This window comes from Larus michahellis, chromosome Z (genome assembly GCF_964199755.1).
Source record: "Larus michahellis chromosome Z, bLarMic1.1, whole genome shotgun sequence".
Lineage (NCBI taxonomy): Eukaryota > Metazoa > Chordata > Aves > Charadriiformes > Laridae > Larus > Larus michahellis.
In genome coordinates, this window is record NC_133930.1 from 85,944,342 (window position 1) to 85,967,406 (window position 23,065).

The following is a 23,065-nucleotide window of genomic DNA, read 5'->3' on the forward strand; positions in this document are numbered from 1 at the left end:
TGAGGATTCTGAATATATTCCAGAAGATGCCGGATACAGACCTCTCAAACTGAGCTGAGAGAACTATCCGTATCACCTAAAAAAACTCTCTACATCCATCTCCCTACAGAGTTCACTCTGGTTCACTGTTTCCTTTGGTGCTATTGTCTGCCATGGGGTTACCATCAGAGAACACTGGTAGGCAGTACTTCCCTCTAACATCTATTTTCAACCACCTAAATTGGTCTTCATAGGATTCCATTGTGCACACTGCAAAGAAACTTGTCTTGTTGCCAGCTAGAACTGTGAACTACATGTCTTTCTTTTCTTCACTGTTCTTTTTTTGGTTCACAAGCAACCTCCTACCAAAAGCAGAATCCGCAGAAGAGACTACATCCAAGCGATAATGCAATGAAAAAGTATGAAGAGAAGCCCAGGTGGCCACCTTGCAAATTTCCAATGTGGAAGCCTTCGACCTCTCCGCCCAAGAAGCAGCTATAGTCCTAGTGTAATGAGCTTTACAAACCCTGGGAGCCTCTTTACCCTTAACTACATACGCCTCCCTAATACAATCCCTTAACCATCTAGCTAAGGAACTCTTAGAAGCCATTTGACCCCTCTTAAGACCCCCTAAGAGTACAAACAATCTGTCAGAAGATATGAAATCTTTGATTCTTCTGTGATAAACCCTAAGTGTTCTTCTTACATCCAATTTATGCAGCCATTGCTCTTTGTCATCGCTGGGTTTAGGGAAAAATGAGGGCCAAGAAACCGTCTGGTTTAGATAAAACTCAGATGCCATCTTTGGGACAAAAAAAAATTTAAAAAGAGGAACCATCCAAAGAACTACTTTGTTTCTGATGGAACTTTACACGTGTTCTATATATCAAGATTGAAGTACTATGGGATATGCTGAACAAAAATCAACTAAAACTGCCATTGAAACAGCTATACACATAAACGCAACACTTGACACAAGCACATGAAAAAACATTATTTTTGTTGCATCTCTGTGTGAGTTACATAGATAAAAAGGCTCCCGTGAATACTAAAAGCAACCAAAAAGAAAAGGAAGCAAGTGCAAGGTTCCAATCTATGGGATGCCTAGGGAAACTTTACCTCACTTGGATATTAGCCTACCTTTTATGAATTGGCCTGCTTCCCTTAATTTACCAGCAGTACTACCTGCAGAGGACTGATACTTCAGATATGCCTAGACTGCAGTGACTGCAGGGTAGTTTGGATTCACCCAACCTAGCTTTAAACCAGTGAGAGAGAGTACAGGTAACTGTCTAGCAATAGCGGCACACGGTTCAATCTGGGCTAATTTGCTCTGCTTCTTTGGCTGGTTCTGCAGCCTGAGCTGCACTGTAAACCTCATACTGGTACCTGAGTTAATTTAAAGCTGCTTTGGACAGGTCTGCACTCTATATTCTGATAAATTAAACAAGATTTCTACTAAGAAGGCTTCTAAATAAGTAGAGAGAATGGCCATTATATTTTCTAGTCACCTAGTCACATATTATAACGTGTTCTGATGAAAATAAAGCAATGATTCTAATAAATCCTTCTTATCAAAACTCAGCCTTCATCAGTGAAAAAAATAAGATTATCAGCCCAATATAGGACATTAACAGAGAAAATCTTAAATCCCTTTTGGTACTTAACAGAACTTGGAACTACTGGGAACATAGCTCTCATTCTCCCATATCAAATCATCTTTCACTTCATCACTACAACTGAGATTTCTGACAATATGAAGTGAAAATAACACCAATACACCCTTCTTCTAGCCTTTTTTCTTTAAGTTTCTCTGGCCATGTCTTCTCATGTGTCTCACATATTCTCCAGAAACTGATATAAGTGAGCAAAGTTTTGTGTACAAAACTAACTGATCAGAACAGCAACACTAAAAACAAAGGTATGTCTGATGATATCACTAACATCATCTGTGAAATATTTACCTCCACATGTGTTTCAGGGTAAAAGTAATTTTATATTTTCTTTAGAATAGGGCTTCTTCCCAGAAGACTGCCTCCTACAACGAGATCTAGTAATATTGCCCATTCAGTTTCCATTATGTAGAGGTACCATTTAAGAACCTACTTGCTATAGACATGACTACTCTAAAAGAATATTCCTTAAAGACAATGACTTAACACACTTTTGAGGAACAGTTCTGAATGTAATTAAGCTTGGAGAAATGCCTGCAGGATAAAGTCCTAAATACAACTCCTGGTAAGTAAACTATTTCTTGTTAACGTTGAGATCATTAAGTTCTCTGAATTATTGGTGATCACAGGTCTTAAGAGTGTAGTTAGTCAAACAAGTCAAATTTCCCCTTCAAGAGTTTTTCAGTTTGCTTATATTTTATCACAGAATATGCAAATAAAAAGAACATTTAAAATTACCCTTACTGAATGTATATCCTATCCGCCACATTACTGCTAGAAGTTTACTGTAACACCTCTTTGTAGGATCAAGGCCATAAAACGTAAAACATGGTGTATAATAGCTTAACATTTCTCGAGAAACAGTAAAACTGAGAGATTAAAGAAGGCAGAAATACATTGAAGCCAATACCAAAAATGGAACCTGAATACAAATTTTATTTGAGCTTTGATGAATATTCTAAAAATGCATAGGTTAACCTGTATTTCTTTATGTCAGTGTCAGTATTTCAGAGGAAGAATCCATCAACAAAATGTGTCCCTCAGAACTCTTCTTATTTCATCTTTTTTTTTTATTTTTTATCAATTTAGGAGACCACAGTCCCAAAACACCTTTCTTCTCCGCCTGCAGCTTGACTACAGAGATATCAAATATTTGACTCCACCTATCCTCTCTCCCTCAGCAGCCTGGCCTCATTTCTGGTCTGATCCTTTCCTGCAATATAATCAAAGCTCTTGAAACCACTTGCTCTCTGGTGACCTGGAATCTCTCTACTGGCAGAAGTAGCAGAGTAGAAGAACATTTATGAGCATACTGTGACCTGGAAGGCGTTATTCAACGGAATTTTCAGGATTTTGGGTTCTCCTCATATGACATGAACGCAATTAGATGAAAAAGAGAATGAGCTTGGAATCTAAAGCAAATGCAAACTTGAGGCTTGATCGTGAAGCAGTTTACTTTCTGATATAGAGCCTACTTCTGTAAAACACCCACTGTAGCCAGTGGGATAAGCATGATAGTAAACATAGTACATATCAGTAAGTGCTTGAGAATTATAGGTCAAAGCAGGACTGTATACTAACACATTTAGTTGCATGTACACTAAGATCAATTAAACTGGTGTTGAAGTCAGTGTTTTTCTCTCTTGAAAAACGCAGCTTTCAAGGATAAGTTCAGAAACAGTCACAGTTTCAAAGAATTCAGACTCCATGTATTGTTTTGTCCTGTACGAAACACAGGATTTTATACATAGTTCAATATCAGATATTATGTTACTGTGTTTGATAGTTTTTCATTATGATTCTCCATCAGTAACTACTGTACAACACATAACTATCAGTTCTTTTCCAGAAGTCACTGTGCTCAAATCTAAATCCACATATTTCAAAAAGATTTTCAGTGGATATGGTAATAAACTTGTTTATAAAATACAATGACATAAATTAGGTAATTAATCTTGAAAGTCATATAAAATTATCCTTTCACACAAAGTAGAATCAATAAATAAGGAAAAGCATTCATTACCTTGAACATTCTTATTCTTCTCCGTAAATGAAGGCACCAGCAGAATTTCTGCAGAGAGCTCTTCCATTTTTTCTTCCATTAATAAAAAGAGTTTAATAAGTTGAGAAAGACATTTGAGTTGATACAACGTTAAGCAGAAGTTCCTTCCTTTTTTGTGGCATTCCTGGGAGGCTGTTCAAGTAAAATAATAAAACATCTTTTACTATCCCTTAAAAAATGAACCTGCAAAAGTGATTATGTAAGAAAGAATAACATATCAAGTAATTTCACTTTTGTCATAGCATAATGTATCTTCTCCTCTTTATAAAATACTGTTACAATAGTTCTTCCTAAATCTTTGGCATTTCTCCGCTGCCTGGGAAGTTACAACTGAGTTCCAGGTTTTGTTATTCATCAATGCTTGGATTTTTTTCCAAGCAACAGACCTGCTCAGAAACCTTCTCACCTGTGTATTACAGAAAAAACACCGTGTTGCAAAAACTGATTGAACAGAAGAAAAAAACACGTCATTACTATATTTTAATGGTTTGGGACATCACATCACTACACTGTCACTCTGCAAGTCACCTTGTCTGTTTAACAATCTGCTAGCACAATACAGTTGATGAATATGACATTTGAGTGAAAAGAAACATCAATCTAGCACTCCACAACTTTAAATATGTGGGGTTTGAAAACAAGTGAGACTGTCAGGGAACAAATATCAGCAAGTATCATACCTATAAGCATTTGGTATTTAAAAGAAGAAACTGAACATTTTATTTTGAAAGGTTAACGCTTGTAATCATAACATATAATCATGTCACATCAACCAGGGAACTCTGATTTGAGCACAGTCAGACGATAAAAGACTGTGAGCTGTTTCCAATTCAGTATTAACCAAACCACATGGTTTTAAGTATTTTAATTTTATAACTTCTTTAAATGTAACAAATTTGCACTTCTATGCAAATTGTGGCGAGCTGATACCATGTTCCTGTGCAGTTCTGTTGCTGATACAACATCAGCAGAACAGTTGATGTAGAAAGTGTCAGAGTGAGAGCCAGGGTAGTTTGAAAGGGAAGCTCTGAAAGACGAAAACAAATAGAAATTGATTGAAATGTACTTTTATGTGTCAGATCTCTCTTACCTTTGCAATTTTTAAGTACTCAGTACCTCCCTTTTTCCACAAAGTTCCTAGATATTTTTTTTAGGTACTCACAAATCACTTTTAAACAGACATAGATCTAAGTAGCAGAGCTGAGCTCTGAATACAAATTCCCTAATTTGCTATTCCAGTTTTGCAGCCTTAGAGATTGAACTGCTAGTTTTGCATCCACATCTGAATTTCCCCAAAGTTCCAAACAGATGTATTCATGCTAGTCCCTTGCATTTCTAAGAATGGCAACAGAAAGTGTTATGCATAATTGCCTCTGCTAGTGCCTTTCCTCTCTGAATAACAAGTAAATAATATCTGTATTACTGGATTTCCAATTTTAAGTCTTAAACTTCCAAAAAAAGACATTCTGCTATTCAGAGAATTTTTCTCCTTTACCTGAAAAACTAGATAATATACACTGAGTTTAACTGACATGAAACGACTGCCTGAGTCTGCAGACAGCCAGAAATAACAGATCCAAGAAGTAAGAACCACAAATCACATCACAAAAAATCAACGGAACATTAGTTCTGTCTCCTACAATTTGAAAACCTTGTGGTGCTCCTGCCCCCCCTCTTCAGGAACGAAGAATCCTCCCAATTGTTTGATTGCCCCAAGTGATATTGTCCTCATTAGACTGAAAGGAAGTGGACATAGAAGCCAAAGATATACCACAGTAATATTAATTTTAGAATGTATTACCAAACTCAGAAAATTCAAAACTTTTGTTTTTACTTTCAAAGACCATTCAAAGTATATTTCAGCTGGAAGATGAAGATATTAAGTTCAAAGATCCCTCTTTTTTCATGTCATCAAGAAGTTGAGAGAACACTTTAATATGTGACAAAGCATACTATACTATAAGCAAATGAACACGCTATACAATCATCAGAGCAAAAGCTTGCTATTTAATACTACATATGTTGTACAAACATCTAGAAAAGCCCTTTGGACTTTTAGGTTGTGAAGCACAGGCAAAATTCTAGATGGTTGAAGGTAGGGAAGGATGCTGGGTAATTTCATGGCTGACATGAAACTTTGGTACAAAATTAAGAAATAAATGGAGGTAAGCACAGGGGCACAACAGAGGCACAAACATATGCACTGCTATCTGATAAGCAGCCAGCCCTCACAGTCAAGAGGAAAGGAGGTAAGAGAACAGTGGTTTAAGTGCACTCATGAAAGCCTGAAGCATGAAGTTAAAATCCCTTGAATCGGTGAGATTTAGAACTCATGAGAAACCTGTAAACTATACGCAGTGAGAACATGGTGATCCAATTCATCATATAAAGTGATGTGCAAACTTCTGTGACCAGAAGATGGTCAAGAGAAAAGCATTAGAAAACAGAAAGGAAAGATGAGACCACCACGTAATAAGTTTTATTCTCTCAGAATTGCTCACGCTAGGGAAAGCAGGGTAGCTGTACGACAGAGAATCCTTAATATGGGACGCATCACACAACCCAGACCCTAAGACTTCTCTGGAAGGAGAAAAACAACCAACCAACCAAATACCTATATGGTATTTATAAAGAGCTCCATGTACTATAGGTAACCCATTCTTCAATCTTCTTTTGTCCATTATTAGGCTTTGTTGTGATAAAGAAAATGTGATGTGACTTACATTTGACATGAACATATAGCAAAGATCTGGATGTGATAAAGATTCACACATCATCTACACAAGTTTTTTGTTACAACACTAGGGATGGGTCAAGCCACATATCTTCACATCAGCAACCAGCACAAATCATACTGATGTAGCACTGAGCCTGGCCATCATCCAGAATTGATGGTAATAATGCAAGAGGTATTTGAAAGGACAAGTGCTGGTCCATTACCAGATCTCCACTGCTGACTTCCATAGGTCACATAAAGTTATGTGTTATTCTGCGCAGCTCACAGTTTTTGAGGCTCCTGACTCAGGGTGGTAATCTTTGACCCACCCACCTGATTTATCCAGAACTATCTCTGCAACACACTGTTCCATCTCCTTGTACTCATACAGAAACCATGGGTCTTACTGAAGAGTGCCGTCTCTACAGCTGCAGAAGACGGACAAAACCATGGGTTTGGTTAACAAAACCATGTTACTGGATAGTCCAACCTTAAAAAGAAGTTAGCTTGAACCTCAATTCTGCTTAGCTCATCCACAGCAACTTGAAAGAACTGGACAGGGACAGGGGGAACCTCCTGAAGTGAATTTCCTTTCACACATGGTCATTTCCATGTCTGCAGTTTTATTGTCTTATAGAAATAATAACTCATTGGCCTGACGACCAAATGGTGTGCATAAACCTGAGTATGCAAAGTCTGATTTAAAGATCTTACATAAATTGCAGACTGTCAGGTTTCAGAATACTGATGGCATCATACAACTTTGAAGACCACTGACCAGGCTGCTTGAATGAGCACAACACAGTCCATGTTTGTTAGCAGAGGCGAAGGAAAAGGCATTTCTCCTCAGTCATTGATCTGATTGGAGAACCACAGGATGGAAACATTTAAGAACTGTGTAACAGCAAACAGGTAAGCAGCCATGCGATGACATACAGAAAATGTGGAAACAGGTCTATGTCATGTAGAAGATTGTCATGAAGAGTATAGGCCTCCATGTGGACGGATGTGAAACAGAGATGAGGATTCCCTGTGATACACATTCAACCAAGTCTCAGTGTCATGAACCTGTCTGGAGGAAAATCAGCCCCGCTCACGGAGTAGTGTATCATTACTCTGAAAAAGTTACTGAATGGATCATGACTTATGATGTTAGGTCAGAGAACTCACATAACTCATTTACCCAGGTGACATCACATGGAAAGAGAGACATCCCTCTGTGATGAAAATGGTCTAAAGCTGTTGACAGCACTCCACCCAATTCGCAAAGGACCACACACGGGGTGACCAGAAGCACATGAAGCTGATCCCAGCCGGCCTCCAATCACAGTTAGCAATGGCATTCCACTCTAATTGCAGAATAGAAGGAAGCATATGGCAAGTTACATGATACAAACCAACTTCCTTCCTGAACCACCTGCAGTTTTCTACTACCATTCCTCTAAACTTAATATTTTCTGCATGTCTGAGTTTAATTCATGTCGTACTTGTACAAGGAAATAGCTGCAGCAGAATCTTCAGCTAGAGGCATATATCAACAGGACCTCTGTAGTGTCTCCTAACAACAGGAGATGTTGAACTCCTGTTAAAGCACAACTTTGTGAGAATAATTTCTGAAAAGGGACAGAAAGGCTGTTACAGAGGCTGCAGAGAGGGGACGTGGATCATACAACCATTGTCAATGTGCTAATGAGCCAATTTTGCAAATATTGCTCTAAATAGCGGTGAGGTCAGGAGCTAAACAAATACAGAGGTGTAAGAAAAGCTTCTGAGCTCTTGAGCATAGCCTCATAGCTTCCTTCTGTTTAGAACAAGAATCACAAAAATACTGCTGTACAAAACCATTGCCTATACTGATGATTTCTGAACTGCTGTGGAGGCTGAATCTGACAGCAGAAAAATCCTAAGCCAGTACAATGAGCTATCTTTAGGTACAACAAAAAAGATCCCAGCCAAGCACAGTGTCAGGGAGCACCAAAGGCCGTCTGCTGCCTGACGGACAGAGAGTAGAGCATGATAATATGGCCATCAGGACAGGTTCCTTGCCATTCAGGGGCCTGTTCCACAGTACCTATGCAAGGCAAGAAGGGCAGACCCAGAGATGATAGTCAGGTTTCAACAAAGGGTCCAGATCATCAGCCAAGTTCATGGTGATGACACAAAAATCTGAGGTCGACTCAGGAAGTTAATTCACAGCTTGGAGTCAGGATGAGGTCTGGTGAGGGTAACCAAGAGTCAGACACAGTTCAGTGATCATTAGGCAGGACCATGGTAAGAAGGCAGGTTCAAGGTCAATCCAGGAAGTCTGAATCAATGGGATCCATGGCCAGTCACAGACATGGCTCTGGTGGAGATGAACATCAAAATGCCTATGTAGCTCAGGCAGGGGCTGAAAACCCAGGCCTCAGCTGAAAGAGGTCTCTTGGGCAGGCTGTGGTGGAGGCCTCAGAAGAGGCTGGTCAGGGCCATTAAGGCCCATTAGTGCACACAGGCCTTTGTTGCATAGCCCTTAAGGAGCTTCAGTTTCCAGACTAAAACCATGGAAGAACACGTCATTTCTGGAAAACTGTCTTTCAGCTTCACCAAGGACAGCACAATTATTTTGCTAAAAGGAAAGAAGAGAAAGTATTTTAGGCTTATGCTGTCAAGACTGTGGTCCTTTTCTGGAGGGCAGGGCAGAGAAGAGGTGGAAAAGACAGAGAGTTTACTTGAATTAACTTGAAGCTGCACTGCGTTTATTTGTAGCAAGTAAATAAATCTTGATGGTTCACTATACAAATCTGGAAGGAAGCAAAGGAATAAGCTCAAAACTTCCATCCTCTTAACATCCCTACGTTTAGAAAATCTATACTCTTGACTTCCAATGACATAGAGGCAAAGGGAGCATAAAGGGTACTTCATTTCCTCTGGCACACTGATTTACCACCCCAACCACCAAATGACAGGCAGCAGGAGTCTGCCAGCCCCAACAAGGTGACTCTTAGAGAGCTTTGCTTATAGAAAAAAGAAGCCTCAGGTAAAACTAATACTGAATGTCTATTAAATTGTGCAAGGTTTGCCTGACTACGCTGGTGCCAAGGCGGCTGATGCAGTCATACAGTGTCAGAGAAACTGGGGGCACTTATTTTCAAGTTTGGGCTTTCACTTTAGCAGAATGGACTGAAGCTGAAGAAATTTTCCTAAGATCTGAAGGACATGCCACTCGTTGAAGAATGAAGCAGTCCATCTTTCCAGAGACCATGTGGCTGGTTGTACGTGGACAGATGGATACGATTAGTAGGAATGAGGACTCTGACCCAGCTGATCAACAACCCCGCTAAACTACGGGTTAGAGATGGACTACACTAGATCTCAAGTTTCTATTCAGATCTTGGATAAGCCTCATGCCATCAAAAAAGCGACGAATGCTTAGTCCTTTCCAAAGCAACAGGAATGCTTCAAATGCTAGCAAGTCTAACGATGAAATACGGCCATTGTAGATATCACATACCTGAGGAGAGGCCCCGAGTAAAGGCATCAATGAAAAAACCATAAATAATACAAAGCTATTAATTGGTGAAAAACAAAAAAAAAGGCCTGGTAGTAAAAAAATGTAAAAATACATGAAACAAGCAAAATAATCCAGGTCCCACATCCTCCAAATTAAGCTAGTATTAAGTTACAATAACCATACATCAATAATGAAGCACAAATCAAGTTTGATCTACATTTTTTATACAGCCTTTAAAAACATTCTAAGCTTCTGTTCTATCCTTGACTATTATGCAACCTAAATACTAATTTAGTTCTCAAAATTCTTGTAAAGGGGTTTTAACATCTTAACATAAAATTCATGGGTCTTGCACTCTTTAATATACAATTAATCCAGGTTCTTAGGTAAATTTAAGCCCAAACAGTTCTACCATCCACACAGAAAAACTCTTCAGTTGCATTTTCAAATGTTCTAAACCCAAACGAGTTTACTCAGCTGTTGTGTAATTTAGAACAGAAGATCAGCTGTAACCGAGGTTATGGGTCCTCTTCCCCTATGCTAATTTGCTGAATCACTCAAAACCTGAAATTCTTGTAATGGTCATCCCAAAATTTCTTGCCTTTCTCCCTCCCTCCTCAGACAAGGAAATTCTACAATTGGAGAAGCTATACAGAAAAGATTATGAAACAACCTAGTAAGAAAGAGCATAGGCAACACAAACAAATTTCTGCTGAAACAGTCAAGAATCGCTAACATACATAGGGTTTTGCTGTTTCATTGCACAAATGATGACATTTGGTTAACAGTAAATACTTAGATTCAGATGCTGATACTCTAAGATGAGCATGTAGTGCAAACAAACCCTACAAAATGAAATCACTCTCATCATAATTTTCAATGATGAGGTTTAGTGATACACTTATGAAAAAGATTAACTAGAAAACAGAAAACATGGCATTTGTTTTTGTCCAGATGAAGTTACACATGCACACACAAAATTCAGAAAGTTATTCATTTAGACTTTTGATAGCATTCTAAGGCCTCAGAACTTCTAAACTGCAAATAAGCACGCTGCCTTAAATTATTTTTATTCTTATATCTTAGGCTTGAAATGCTACACTGAAAACAATTTTAACTTAACTAGCTAGCAAACCACTCTTTCTACCAATAAAAAATAAAAATGCATGAGACAACACTTTTCTTGGAGTATGAAAAACACAATACTCCAAACAAGTAAATGTTAACTTTAGTGAAGTTTTTAATATAAAATCCTGAGAACAGAGAGCAATAGAAAATGATTTTCACTTATACTAATTATAAGAAATGTTAGTGCAAAATATATGTAAGTTGAAAAATTTCAAGCGCCTCAAACAAGAGTGTCTAAGAAATGAGAGTCTCTATATATCACAAACATAAGAGCATAATATTGTAAGAGTAGCTATACTGGGTTCAGCTACAGAGCCTTTTATCCCAGTATCCTGGGCTTGCACAGTGACTGAAAGAGGAAGACTAAATAATAATATAACAAGGAAACCACATATAATATTTTTTTCTCAGATCTTACCTAGCTCTTGACCACTTGCAGTTGGGCAGCTTCCACAGGCAGATGTGGCACATATTCATAATCTGTAGCAGGTTTCCATTTCATCAATTTATCCAGTTACCCTTTCACCCCACATAAATTTTTACCATACATACCACTTTGTGGAAAGAAGTTCCACACTTTACCTGCACTCTGGGTTAACAGATAAATCATTTTGTTTGCTTGAGTATTTCATCTCCTAGCTTCACCTGATGCCAACTAGTTTTACGAATCAGTCAACTACTGATACCTGTTTATTTTCATAACGACTCCCTTCATTTTATAGACATCTGTTGTATCCTGCCATCTTAATCTTGTTTTCAAACTGAAGTATTGTAGCTTGCTCATTTCTCCTTATATGGAAGCTGTTCTACATTTTTTGTCATCTTCTTGTCCTTCTCTAAGTCTTTTCCACTTCTTTCTACATCAACAACTAAAAAAATGACTATATAGAATATATATACATATTGGCATATATAGCCTAATGAAACAGACAGTATCAATACTGTAAAAAGACACACAGGGATTACTAGTGAAATCAGGGAGAACTTTGCAATACTAACAGTTAAATTAATACCTCATCTTCTAGTAAGATAAATTAAATACATTGTAGAGCTAATTCTACTCAATATTAATTCTAACAAAAAATCAGCATGTCATTCAAACGTCAAGGTTAAATTCAGTGTGGATGCAATATGTCTTGAACACTGAATCTCAGTCTTCTCTTACGTATTTGTATATAAAGATATTTTCTGCAAAATAATGTGACCACTTGAGAGCTCTTAGGAATAAAAAAAGATGGTATTAGAGAATTTCACTTAACCAGTGATAAAGCTGAGAAGTGTCCGTGTGAATTCTAAGCCAGATAATAAGTTAATTAAAGCATTTTTCAAGCTGCATAGAGTGAAAGACACACATTCAATAAAAGCACTTGATCATAGTACCGGAGCTTCTCCTAAATGCTTAAATTCAGTAGCAAGATACCTGTCTTTATCTTACCACATAAAAAGATTTGCCTTCATCTCTAAAAATGAAGCAGCATGAGAAATAAGGCTGTGGTAGATCTAAATGACCTGTGTACACCTGCTAACTTGTGATTTTATACCAAGTTTCAAAAGTGGTACTTTCCTCAAAGCTGTAGCTCTTGAAACCATTAAATAAAGTGTTTCCAGTTTCCTTGGTTATAGTCTGGAAGCATTTAAAATCTCAAAAGGCATAAGAAAATATGCATATGAATGAATCCCATAACTTTAACATAACTTTTGTCATTTTTTTTCTTTCTTTTTCTTTTTTTTTTTCCTTAATGAGTGTGACACCTTGTATGTTTTAAGCGATTTGGCATTCACAACATGACAAAAAATTGAACGGCTAACTCTGATCATTTCAACCCATCCAGGGATGTGACACAGTAAAGTGTGGCGCAGAAATCCCTGCATCATAGGTGAGCTGGCTGTGGATGTTCAAGAATAGCTACACTACGACAACATTGCTCTCAGATTAATTAGCCTTCCTACTCAGTGTACAGAGCCACATGGCTAAACTGCTTCTGAGACCCATGATGGAATCCTTGGAAAGCAACCTGATGACTGTCTTCTTCAGTGATTACAGTGGGGATTTCTCCCTCAGCAGGAACCAAGGGTTTAAAACCCTTTTAATCAATTTTACTATAAAATACCTTCCCAATACATTAAATATCATTCCCCTGCCCCCATTTATAAGGCTTAATTTCATATAAGATAGATCTACAATATTGTTCTACAAGGGACACAAGAAAGGGTTGTCAGGGATTTCATCCAATAAAGCTATGTGAGGAAGAAAATCAAAAAAGTGTAATATTAAACTTAAAATCTAACTACAACCTGTGTAGAAATAATAAAGCCTTTTCATAAATGGAACTAACATTTTGTTAAAATCCAAAAAGAAATAGCCTAATAAAGCAACAGAACTCAGCTGCTGATAGTCACTGTGTATAGGGATATTTCAAGGGGTAAATTTTCAAAGCAGTGCGCAGGGAGTTACATACATAAATTCCATTAACAATAATGTGTTCCTCAGCTCTCAGCGATATTAACTTTTAAGTGATGCTATAACTATTATAACAATCTTGCATTTATGACAGCATTCATCTGCACACTATCTCCTAAACAGGTCTTGTATATAAACTGTATTATTCTTTCACTTGCGTTTAGTAATGATATATTCAATTTTTATGGACATCTGCTCACAGCTTTCTCAAACTGCATGTTAGTGTATGTTTTTTAATGTAACTGCTAGGTTTAAATAATTAGTATTGCTGGATATAATCACTAATTTCCTCATACTGTAAGAGTCAACTTAATATTTCTGCATAGCAGATGTAATACACAATATTACACAGAACTAAATTATTACAAACAGTGCCAGCAGTTTTCTATACACAGTACTTAAGATAATTATAAAAAATCATCTTCATTACTGCATGCTAGCATTTTTTTAACAGTTTAATTTGGATAGGTTACAAGATACATTCAAATCACACAGATACAATTACTGTAAACCCAAGAAGCTATAAAATGTTCCCAACCAAATCCCTTTGACCCTGTTAATGTCTGTTCCTTGTTAATCTAAGGCAAACATTGTTTGTTGCGTGCATTTGTTATGGAATATGAAAAAAAGAAAGGAAATCCCTTAACAGTTGTTATTGATTACAGCATTTACTGACTGAAAGTTAAGTGCCGTTTACAAAACAGAACAGATGCAGATGCTGACAAAAAGGTAAACAATTGTTGCATGGCTTACTGCCAGATTCTAAGCCAATATATTAAACTCCAAGTGAAGCACATTTCCCCTATAGATTGCACTTATTGCCACTTCATTTCCTATGTGCTCTGTCTCTCTATTGCTGTGCCTGGCACTAAGCTATTTTCAGTTCTTCGGTGACCCCTGAGGCCCAGTGCTACCTCACATAGCCATTAGTGAAGGGAATTGCATGTGTCTGACATGGCCTGAAACCAATTATTTGATATTTTCTTCAGAATGATGCCCAACTCTGTTGGGAATGAGCAATCATGAAATAATTTACCTCCTGATTTAATTTTTTCCTGCACAAATTAGTTGTAGCCTGAGCTAGCTATACACAGCTGCCTGTGACATATCTCTGTCTTATCAAGATTCTACTTGAAATGATGAAAAAGGGAAGGGGGGAGGAGAGCCGAATAGAATAGGTTGGGGAATCCTGCTTTAAGAAGGCATTGACAAGTTTATCAGATATACTGATCACACGTGCTCTCCGCTGATTGAAACTGACAGACCCATAAAGAACTATCAGCGCAGCAAAGGAAACCGCATGGATGCAAACTGTTATCCGAGTGTTTAAGGTTTCTTAAACACCTGTCTTGCTTTGCAGCTCCCTGTGAGTTCTAGCGAAACCCAGGAGTGCCAGGAGAATCTGACACAGCAGCTTACGCAAACAGACTACATGTCGGCTTATTTTTGTCCCTTTAAAAAAAAAAAATGCCCACAGACCTAAAGATAGCAAACGTTTTCTTATTAGACATCACCATTAACTTGTGAGTTTTGTCAGTACTTATACTATACATCCATACTGTGCATGTGTCAAAAAAACGCAGTGAAGTAAGGGATCTCAACTTATGTATAAACATGGTAAGCATGTATAAATTTGCATATATTTAATCAAGCGAGTGTGTCTGTCATAGAGAGAGATATGTCACCGCCAGCTATTAAACAACCTCAGTGAAGACTACACTAATCTTTTGAAAGAGATGCACTATACATGAAATTTTAATCAAATCTGCTCCATAATGTCTTCCCAGTTAAATGAGATGGGTTTTCACCTCATCATGAAGGTTGATTCCATATGAGCTTGCTAGGTGTTTGCTACCAAATGCTTAAGTCCTTTGTTAACACTGAGTGTACAGGTCTGTCAAAGTTAAGTCTTTGCTCGAAATCATGTTCACCGACCAGCTGATGAAAGGATAGACCAGTGCCGGAAACGCAGGCGGGAGAGCAAGAACATCTGATCGTGCTCTGACACCAAATTTATGTAGTGATCTTGAGCAAATCATCTCACCAATCTGACTCCTTGACAGCACACAGCTACTTTACAACTCTGCTGAACAAATTACAGAGACTTTCTCAAGTGCTCTGAGGATGAAGTGCCCTGTAATAATGTTTAATAAAGCTCCCTTATACACGGATACCTATCTCAGCTGGCTCTGAAACCAGAGGCTCGACCTGCTCCTTCTTTTTCAAACACACATATCCTCTAATAAATTACAAAACATTCTGATTATAGACTGCAATTTCTGGTAGACAATGACATTTTAAAGAATTCAAATATAAACAAATTAATGAGTCTCTGAATTAAAACTAATTAATGATGGGTCCATTTAAGGAATTTAGCAGCTGGTATGCAAACATTTTCTGATAATTATCATAGTAATGAAATAGCGGGCATTCTTTAAACTTCCCTTTAATTAAAATGGTCATAAAACTTGTAGATAGACTCTATTTGCAGTTGATTATAGCAGTTATGGTGGGTTTTTTAGGTGCTGTTTTATAATTGACATTTTCTTCTGAAGTAGTGACTATAAGCAAACAGTCCTCTTTAGAAAACTGTAAGAATTACCCTATGACAAAATGTAATATTTCTCAGTAGAACCGAAACCGTATTCTGGCCTTACCAATGACAGAAACTGGTTCCACACACATTTTTTGAATTTTCTTGCCTAGACTGTGGGCTGAAGGAGTCATCGCATTCCCTGAAGTCTTCCCACACATGCACAGAACCAAAGCAGAGTGTTTGAAGAAATCAAAAAGACTCAGGGAGCCTGTAGCAAACTGGAGATAGCACCTATTTTGAAATAGGGGAGTCCTTGAAGAACTCTAAGAAGTTGATCTTATTCCTCATTCTTTGCTGAAGGAGAAATTAAGTACTGCCAGTTCTGTTAAACTTTCTCATGGATTCTAACTTTGATAGGACATGCATGTTTCCCTGTAAACCATTTAAAACACTTGGCTGATAAAAAAAACAGTTGTAATTTGTATTTGAAAACACAGTAATTAACTTATTTATTTTAATCTGACTGCAATTTCTTTAATGTCTGCAAATATAAAAATGTCTGCTAGCTTTGTTCCTATCCTCCGCATTTACATTCACAGTGGAATGGTTGGGTGTCTCACAGATTGGTTCATTACATCAGACCCACTCTATTAAAATTAGATTGTTAGGAACTTTCAACCAATCAGGAATTTCTATCATGTGTTCATCATTCCTTTGTGTAGTCTACACATGATATTATGTATTTTCTTAAATAATAGATTAAAGTGCTTCTGTCACTTTTGCTTCTCTTACTCCTTGGAATTTCGAAGACATAACAGAGGCAGATAGTGACAGCTTTTGTTCTAATAAGAGAAAACACTCAAAAAATACTTATAAAGCTGGAGTCAATACTCATATTTCTGCTTCCTACCTCTTTATATTTCAAAACCCTAGTTAGTCAAAGTCACCACAAAGTTCTCATGATTACTTTTACAAGGAACGTAGAAGTCAGAAATAAGCCTAGGCATACAGGAAAAACGGTATACACTGCTGTTTAAAAACTTCTGGAAAAGTAAGTTTGGAAATTCTTAACCTTTTAACAAATATTTTGTAGGAAGGCCAGAATAAAACTGAAGGCTTAATCATATGTCAGCAGGGACTTACACATACAGGTTTCTACTCACTGAGCTGGGACTACGCTCTTGAAACACCTCCTTATAGACGAGCTGATAGTGCTGCGTGTAACAGAACACCTAATTTCTGTGTTACAGAAATTGCTGGACTTTCCTAGCACATGAACAGCAAATCAGTACACTGTCCCTTGTACTTAAATACAAAGAATTGGATCTTAGCCAGAGGATGATCAGTGCATGAAGCTACTGAGGAAAAGGAAGATCTTCTTGAAGGTCTGAAACCAGTAACTGATTCAATTCCAGACAGTCCACAATGATTATGGGAACTAAAAATCTCCAGAGCACTAACTGCTGAATTTCTAACGAAGAAGTTGGACTGCATTATAACCACCCTTATTCTCTCTAGATCAGACAGACAGGAATATCTCCGTGGTCTTGCTATATTCAGCAAATGTAGTGAAAAATATCATAAAATGATTGAAAGCTTTGTTTTTCAAAAACTCAGCAGATACAGCAGCTCCTTGATTGAAGATGTAGGGTTTTTAAAAAGATTTCGAAGTCTAAGGCCAGTGAAAAGAAAATTCATGTTGGAACTTGGCATGTAACATCTATCCCGTAGATGTGACACACCCCCCATTTAAATACACATTATTTTAATCACAATAGCTTGTTTTGCAAAAAAAAAAAAAATATTTTGCCATTTTAAAGTTAAATTTACTCTCTGAATACACATTTTTTAAAAGAAGAGGTTTCTCTGTCTTGACAATAATCACAGCCAGGACCACCTAATTAACTTGTGATTACATGATGGTAGATGCATATATTGAAAAGAGTCCTGTAACGACTTCCTTTTCAATCAATACTGCAGGAGCCTCTTTAAAAGACATTTTTGAAGTCTTCTCTTATCTGCCATAGTTCTACACACTTTCCTTCATACAGGCCTATATTCTGAAGTAAAAGAGAGCCTAGCTTAGTAATTCTCTCTCAGAATTTGTCACTTTTTATTATTAAACAGAATACTACAGTATATAAATCTCAAATTGACCTCTGACCACTCACAAAATATCAGAGTGGAGAGTAAATCACTTTCATCTTTTAAACTTGGGAGGAGAATGCAATAATTAGAGGGCATAGTGAGTTAAATGCTGTCTTCACGCTGAGGAAGAACTCGCAGGTGTGCTGAGAGAGCAAAAAAGAAGATAATTAGTTGGTGTTTGCTAATTGTGGACATTTTGAAAGAAAAAAAAATACCAAGAATGGAATTATGCCCCTTTCAACCTCTACAGAAATCATAAAACAGATTTGAGTTCCTGTTGGAAAAGATGAAGTGGAAGAACTTCATTAGGGCACAACAATCTAAAAAAATATAACCCAAAAGAACATAAAGAATTTCAAGTTTAAAAATATATCAATAATTTGAAAAGTAAAGTTAGTATTTACTTATCTTATTAAATAAACAACATGTTAATAAAATTCTGGAATAGGCATCTTTTCAATATGACAAAGAGTCAATAATGATATTTCACTGCCCGCCTTCATACTATGGGCTTAATAAGTAATTTCAAGCAACTGCTCTAAAAAGAGGGAAGGTATTCAGGCATGCTACCAGCTTTGAAATTCTGTCAGTTCAATTGACATTTCAGTAACTTAGATACTGTTATCTTACCCCCTACTATAAGCTTAAAAAGTAACAAGCTTAATGCTTTTGTAATCTTTACGAAAATGTCATTCTCCCACTAGAAACACATTTGTGGTCGTAGGGTATTATGTTCATATGGCCTTTAAAAGAGCACCTCTTTTTTATTAAAACTTCAACTCTGTATGTTCAAACAGATGGTTTTATTTTCTCCTCAGTACTACTCATATTTTCATTTAATATAATTGTGCAGTAGAAATCAAATACAATACTTGCAAGGATAAGAAATAAATAATATGTGACAAAGAGGCTATGAAACACATTATTTCCTATATTAAATGCAAAGACATTTATTTTGTTTCCCCTGAGTAATAGGATCTTGTTTTGGCTGTCAAAATTTCATAGGCTTCCCAAGGAACAAAGACAACTGCAGAAATCTGCATCATATCTGTACGTCCACTGGTTTTCAATTTTGACTTCCTATTATAAATTCCAACCGACATTGTTTGCTCCATTCTTTAAACAGGTGACAATTAAACCTATTGGGTATCTCAATATTGACTGGCTCATAATACAAAATTAGGAATCTCTGGTATTTATAAAGTAAAAAATCTAATGACGACATCTGCATTTTTACTCAATCCGTATGTAGTACCCATGTCATTTTCGCTGATGTCCTCATGTTTTCTGTGAAGGCTTTATATGCATAAGAGAGAAGTGCTGTGGTTTTACTTGACACATGTTATTACTTGCCCATCTTTCATGGATGGAAACTGTAGGATTTTCCACTCCACCTGTGTAAGATATGGGGGAAGACTGTGCCATACATCACCGTGCGCAGTGCAGCTCAAGGAGTCTGTAGTTGCAAAGCCCATTTGCATACAGGTATCATTATTTCCAGCAACTGCTCTGTATCTTGCTTTATACGGGCCCCTAAAGCCCCGTTCCTATAAAAGCTATGTTACCAGGCACTCTGCAAAGCGACAAAGCGAGCAGAAATACAGGAGAGAAGGGGATGCCAAGCAGTCAGAAATGGACGCACGTCAGCGTCTGCTGCCATGCAGAAACAGAAACAAAACCAGCATCTCCATCAGAAGGGACGAGCGGGTTATTGTGGGCCTGCTGGAGTAAGAAAAAAGAGAGGGACATGCAAGGAAGCAAGGAGGGTGAAGTTACAGTTTCTGTTATCGCTCCTTAATTTTTGAGTTAATGAAGTCTAAAAGTCACTACAATAGGTAGGTAGGGCTTCGAATATTTTAAAGCTTAAATTAATGAAAAAAACCCTTTAAATAAACTTCCACAATTAATTTTAAAATTTTATATTTCCACTGTTGGCCCCTTAGCAACTAAAAACTTGCTTCTAGTAATGCAACGATCTGGGCAACATAATGAACTCAAACTGTAGAGGCAGGATGTGATACTGGATATTATAATCCATATGGGCTATTTTACATTAGCATGCCTTACCAGCACTTCAGAAAGATGCAACAGGGCTTTCTAGGAAAGAGCAGTAATAAGCCAAGTGACTGAGAGACTTTCCCCTTCCTCCGAATATTTCTACGAAGCCATATTTCAACAATGGACTGCAGATAAGAAAACATGATGGCAAAGCAATTGCAACTACAACATAAACACCGTAAATTATCTGCTATAGGGACAGAAATCTCAAAAAAAGGTGCAAAGATATAAATATTAATTACACGAAACCAACTCTGGAATTCTTTAATTTCCAGATATAAATGAGAGAATAAATTATACTAAAGTTATTGAGTCCTAATTATGCCCAGACATGAATAAATGTTTTTTTCATCACACAGTCACTAAACCAGCAGGTATCAATGCTATTTTAGGCATATTTTTGGTAGATAAGACAAAGATCATGGAAGATTGGTTGTAGGCAATAATAGTGGCTCAAGACATCACAAACCGACTGAATTTAAATTAAATGGAAGGATAAAAGCAAGTCTGAAACTAATGTTCTTTATTTCAAAGGGAGGAAATGATAAACGAGGGGAAATAAAGCCATGTGCACATGAATGTAGAGGAGAAATCAAATTTAAGTCAAATGTGCAAAACCCAAAACTCGTATTTCAGGTTAGCTGGACAGCAAATTGTTGGGAATAGGAAGGATGACTGACCTCAAAATAGACTTTCTTTACCAAGTACTTTTATTTAATGTCCCAAAGTTACCTTAACTTCAATAAATTACTCCAAAGTCTGTTTCTCTTCTTGCTCTCAACTCCACTGCACAACTGCAGCTCCTCTAAACAATACTGAGACCTTCTATTCAAGTTTAGATATATGCTACATTCATATTAGGTGTTTCACAAACACAGTATATTCCTTAGGAACTCATGAATATTAAGATAATAAACTAAAATATAATAATTTAAATCTTGAATATATCTTTAGAATAGAATGGAAGCTGGTCATATTCTGGAGAAAGAAATGAGAAAGGAAGCCTCCTGGACACGTTAAGTAAGAGGATGGTATACTGGGGGAAAAGTGTAAAATATAAATATTAGAGCACATCAGTGAACGTGATTTAATTACTTTTTAGCTAAAAATGTATTTAGTAAAATCTGCATCACTTCAGTTTACCTCCACCATGCAATAATATTTTCTTAAAAATAATCAACTACTGAATCTGATAAGCACACTGCGTATTGCCTCAGATTTTAAAAGCAAATGTAATTTAAGATTTTAAAAGTTATTAATTAAATAAATATACAAAAAATATATTTTATTGGCAAATACCATTAGATTTGAGACCTTATTTAAGGGTGTCTGGCAAGTTTGTGACTAAATGGAAATATTAAGCCAATGAATCTGAATATGCCACAAAAAATAAAACTCAAAGCTCTAATCTCTATTTGGGTTTAACCATCGGAAACTAAGAACTAGGCTAACTACTCTACACATGTATTTACACTCTCTCTGCATATATGTAAAATATTATATAAATAAAGCCAAAGAAAATCTTTCACTAATACATAAAATGTGTATAATTTCATGGTTTTTAAGTTTCTTTGGCTGATGCCTTATCGCTTGTAAGAGTAGCTGTTGCTTCATCTAAAAGAGATGAGAGATTATGATAGGTTAGTAATGCCTGATTAAACTAGCTTAACATTTTAGTAAACAAAGGAACACCCAAGAGGTTCAAAAGGTAAAAGCACAATCCACATTTAATAGACTTACTGCAAATAATTTCTGAGAAATATCACATTGGAAATTGAAGGAAAAAATCATGAGAGATAAACTGAAAACCAGCTGTCTGCATGATTCTTTCCATGCCAAGTATGTTAACAGATACATAATGGTTTTAGTATTTTTTTAAATACTGTAACATTACATAAACTTTTGAAGGAATATCATTAATATGATAGAAAGGCTGAAATAACACCATAGAAAATTCCATCATTCCATCAAAAAATATTTGAGGGGGGAGAGGGTTGGGAAACATTCCTCAGTATTATTTTAGCAGATTGGAAACATCGATGATATGCTGAGAGTACACAGAGAAATTACGACCCATGCTAGATAAAAACCTATTACAATAACATAGCCCAAATACTAATCACTGGATACTGCATTGTTAAAGGTATTAGGAGTCACTGATTTAACTTGGAACAGGATCAAGTTATAACATAAAACCACCTGCCTCCACTAGAGTTGTCAATCAAAGATGCCAAGTTACAAAGAATTTGACTCTTTTCACATACCATTTTGCCAGTTTCTCTCTCAAACCACGCTCATCCTCAATCCTGGTAAACAGATACAATCTCATTACAGTACTTGACAAATAACTGTTCTAATACAATATGAAAACAAAAATGTTAATTCCTTACTTCACAAATAGATTGTTATATATGAAATATTTTAAAGATTTATAACTCTGTTAAAGCTTGTTATAGACTACCTATATTTTCCTGACAGAAGTAGGTCATCCATATAAAGTTTTCTGATGTTCTAGCATTGTTTCATTATTTTCTGTTATTTTTTCATCTCCTATATAGTAGGATCAATTACATCAGTTCTTATGGAAACAAAAAAAAAGCCAATAAAAAAACTAAACCAAACCCCACATTTCCCGGAGGGTGGACTAAGTAAACACAAACCCTTTTTTCACCTCTGGGACAACAGTCCCAATTGAATGCCCTAGATTAAATTATTTTCCTGTTCTGAAATGAGCTGGTTTGGTGGTTCCCAGAGGGCAGAGGCAACATGCATCAAAAAATAAGAAACACATTGGTATAACTGTCTTTCAGCTAA

The 23,065-nt window shown here is 36.7% G+C and overlaps 1 protein-coding gene across 1 annotated transcript in view; it reads right to left on the minus strand.

Moving 5' to 3' along the window:
* The window catches only part of KIAA0825 (KIAA0825 ortholog), a 254,964-nt gene that overhangs the window by 177,628 nt on the left and 54,271 nt on the right, over positions 1-23,065 (minus strand). Inside the window, exon 7 of the mRNA XM_074569791.1 lies at positions 3,676-3,846. Coding sequence (XP_074425892.1) covers positions 3,676-3,846 — 171 coding nt within the window. The remainder of the gene's footprint in view (positions 1-3,675; positions 3,847-23,065) is intronic.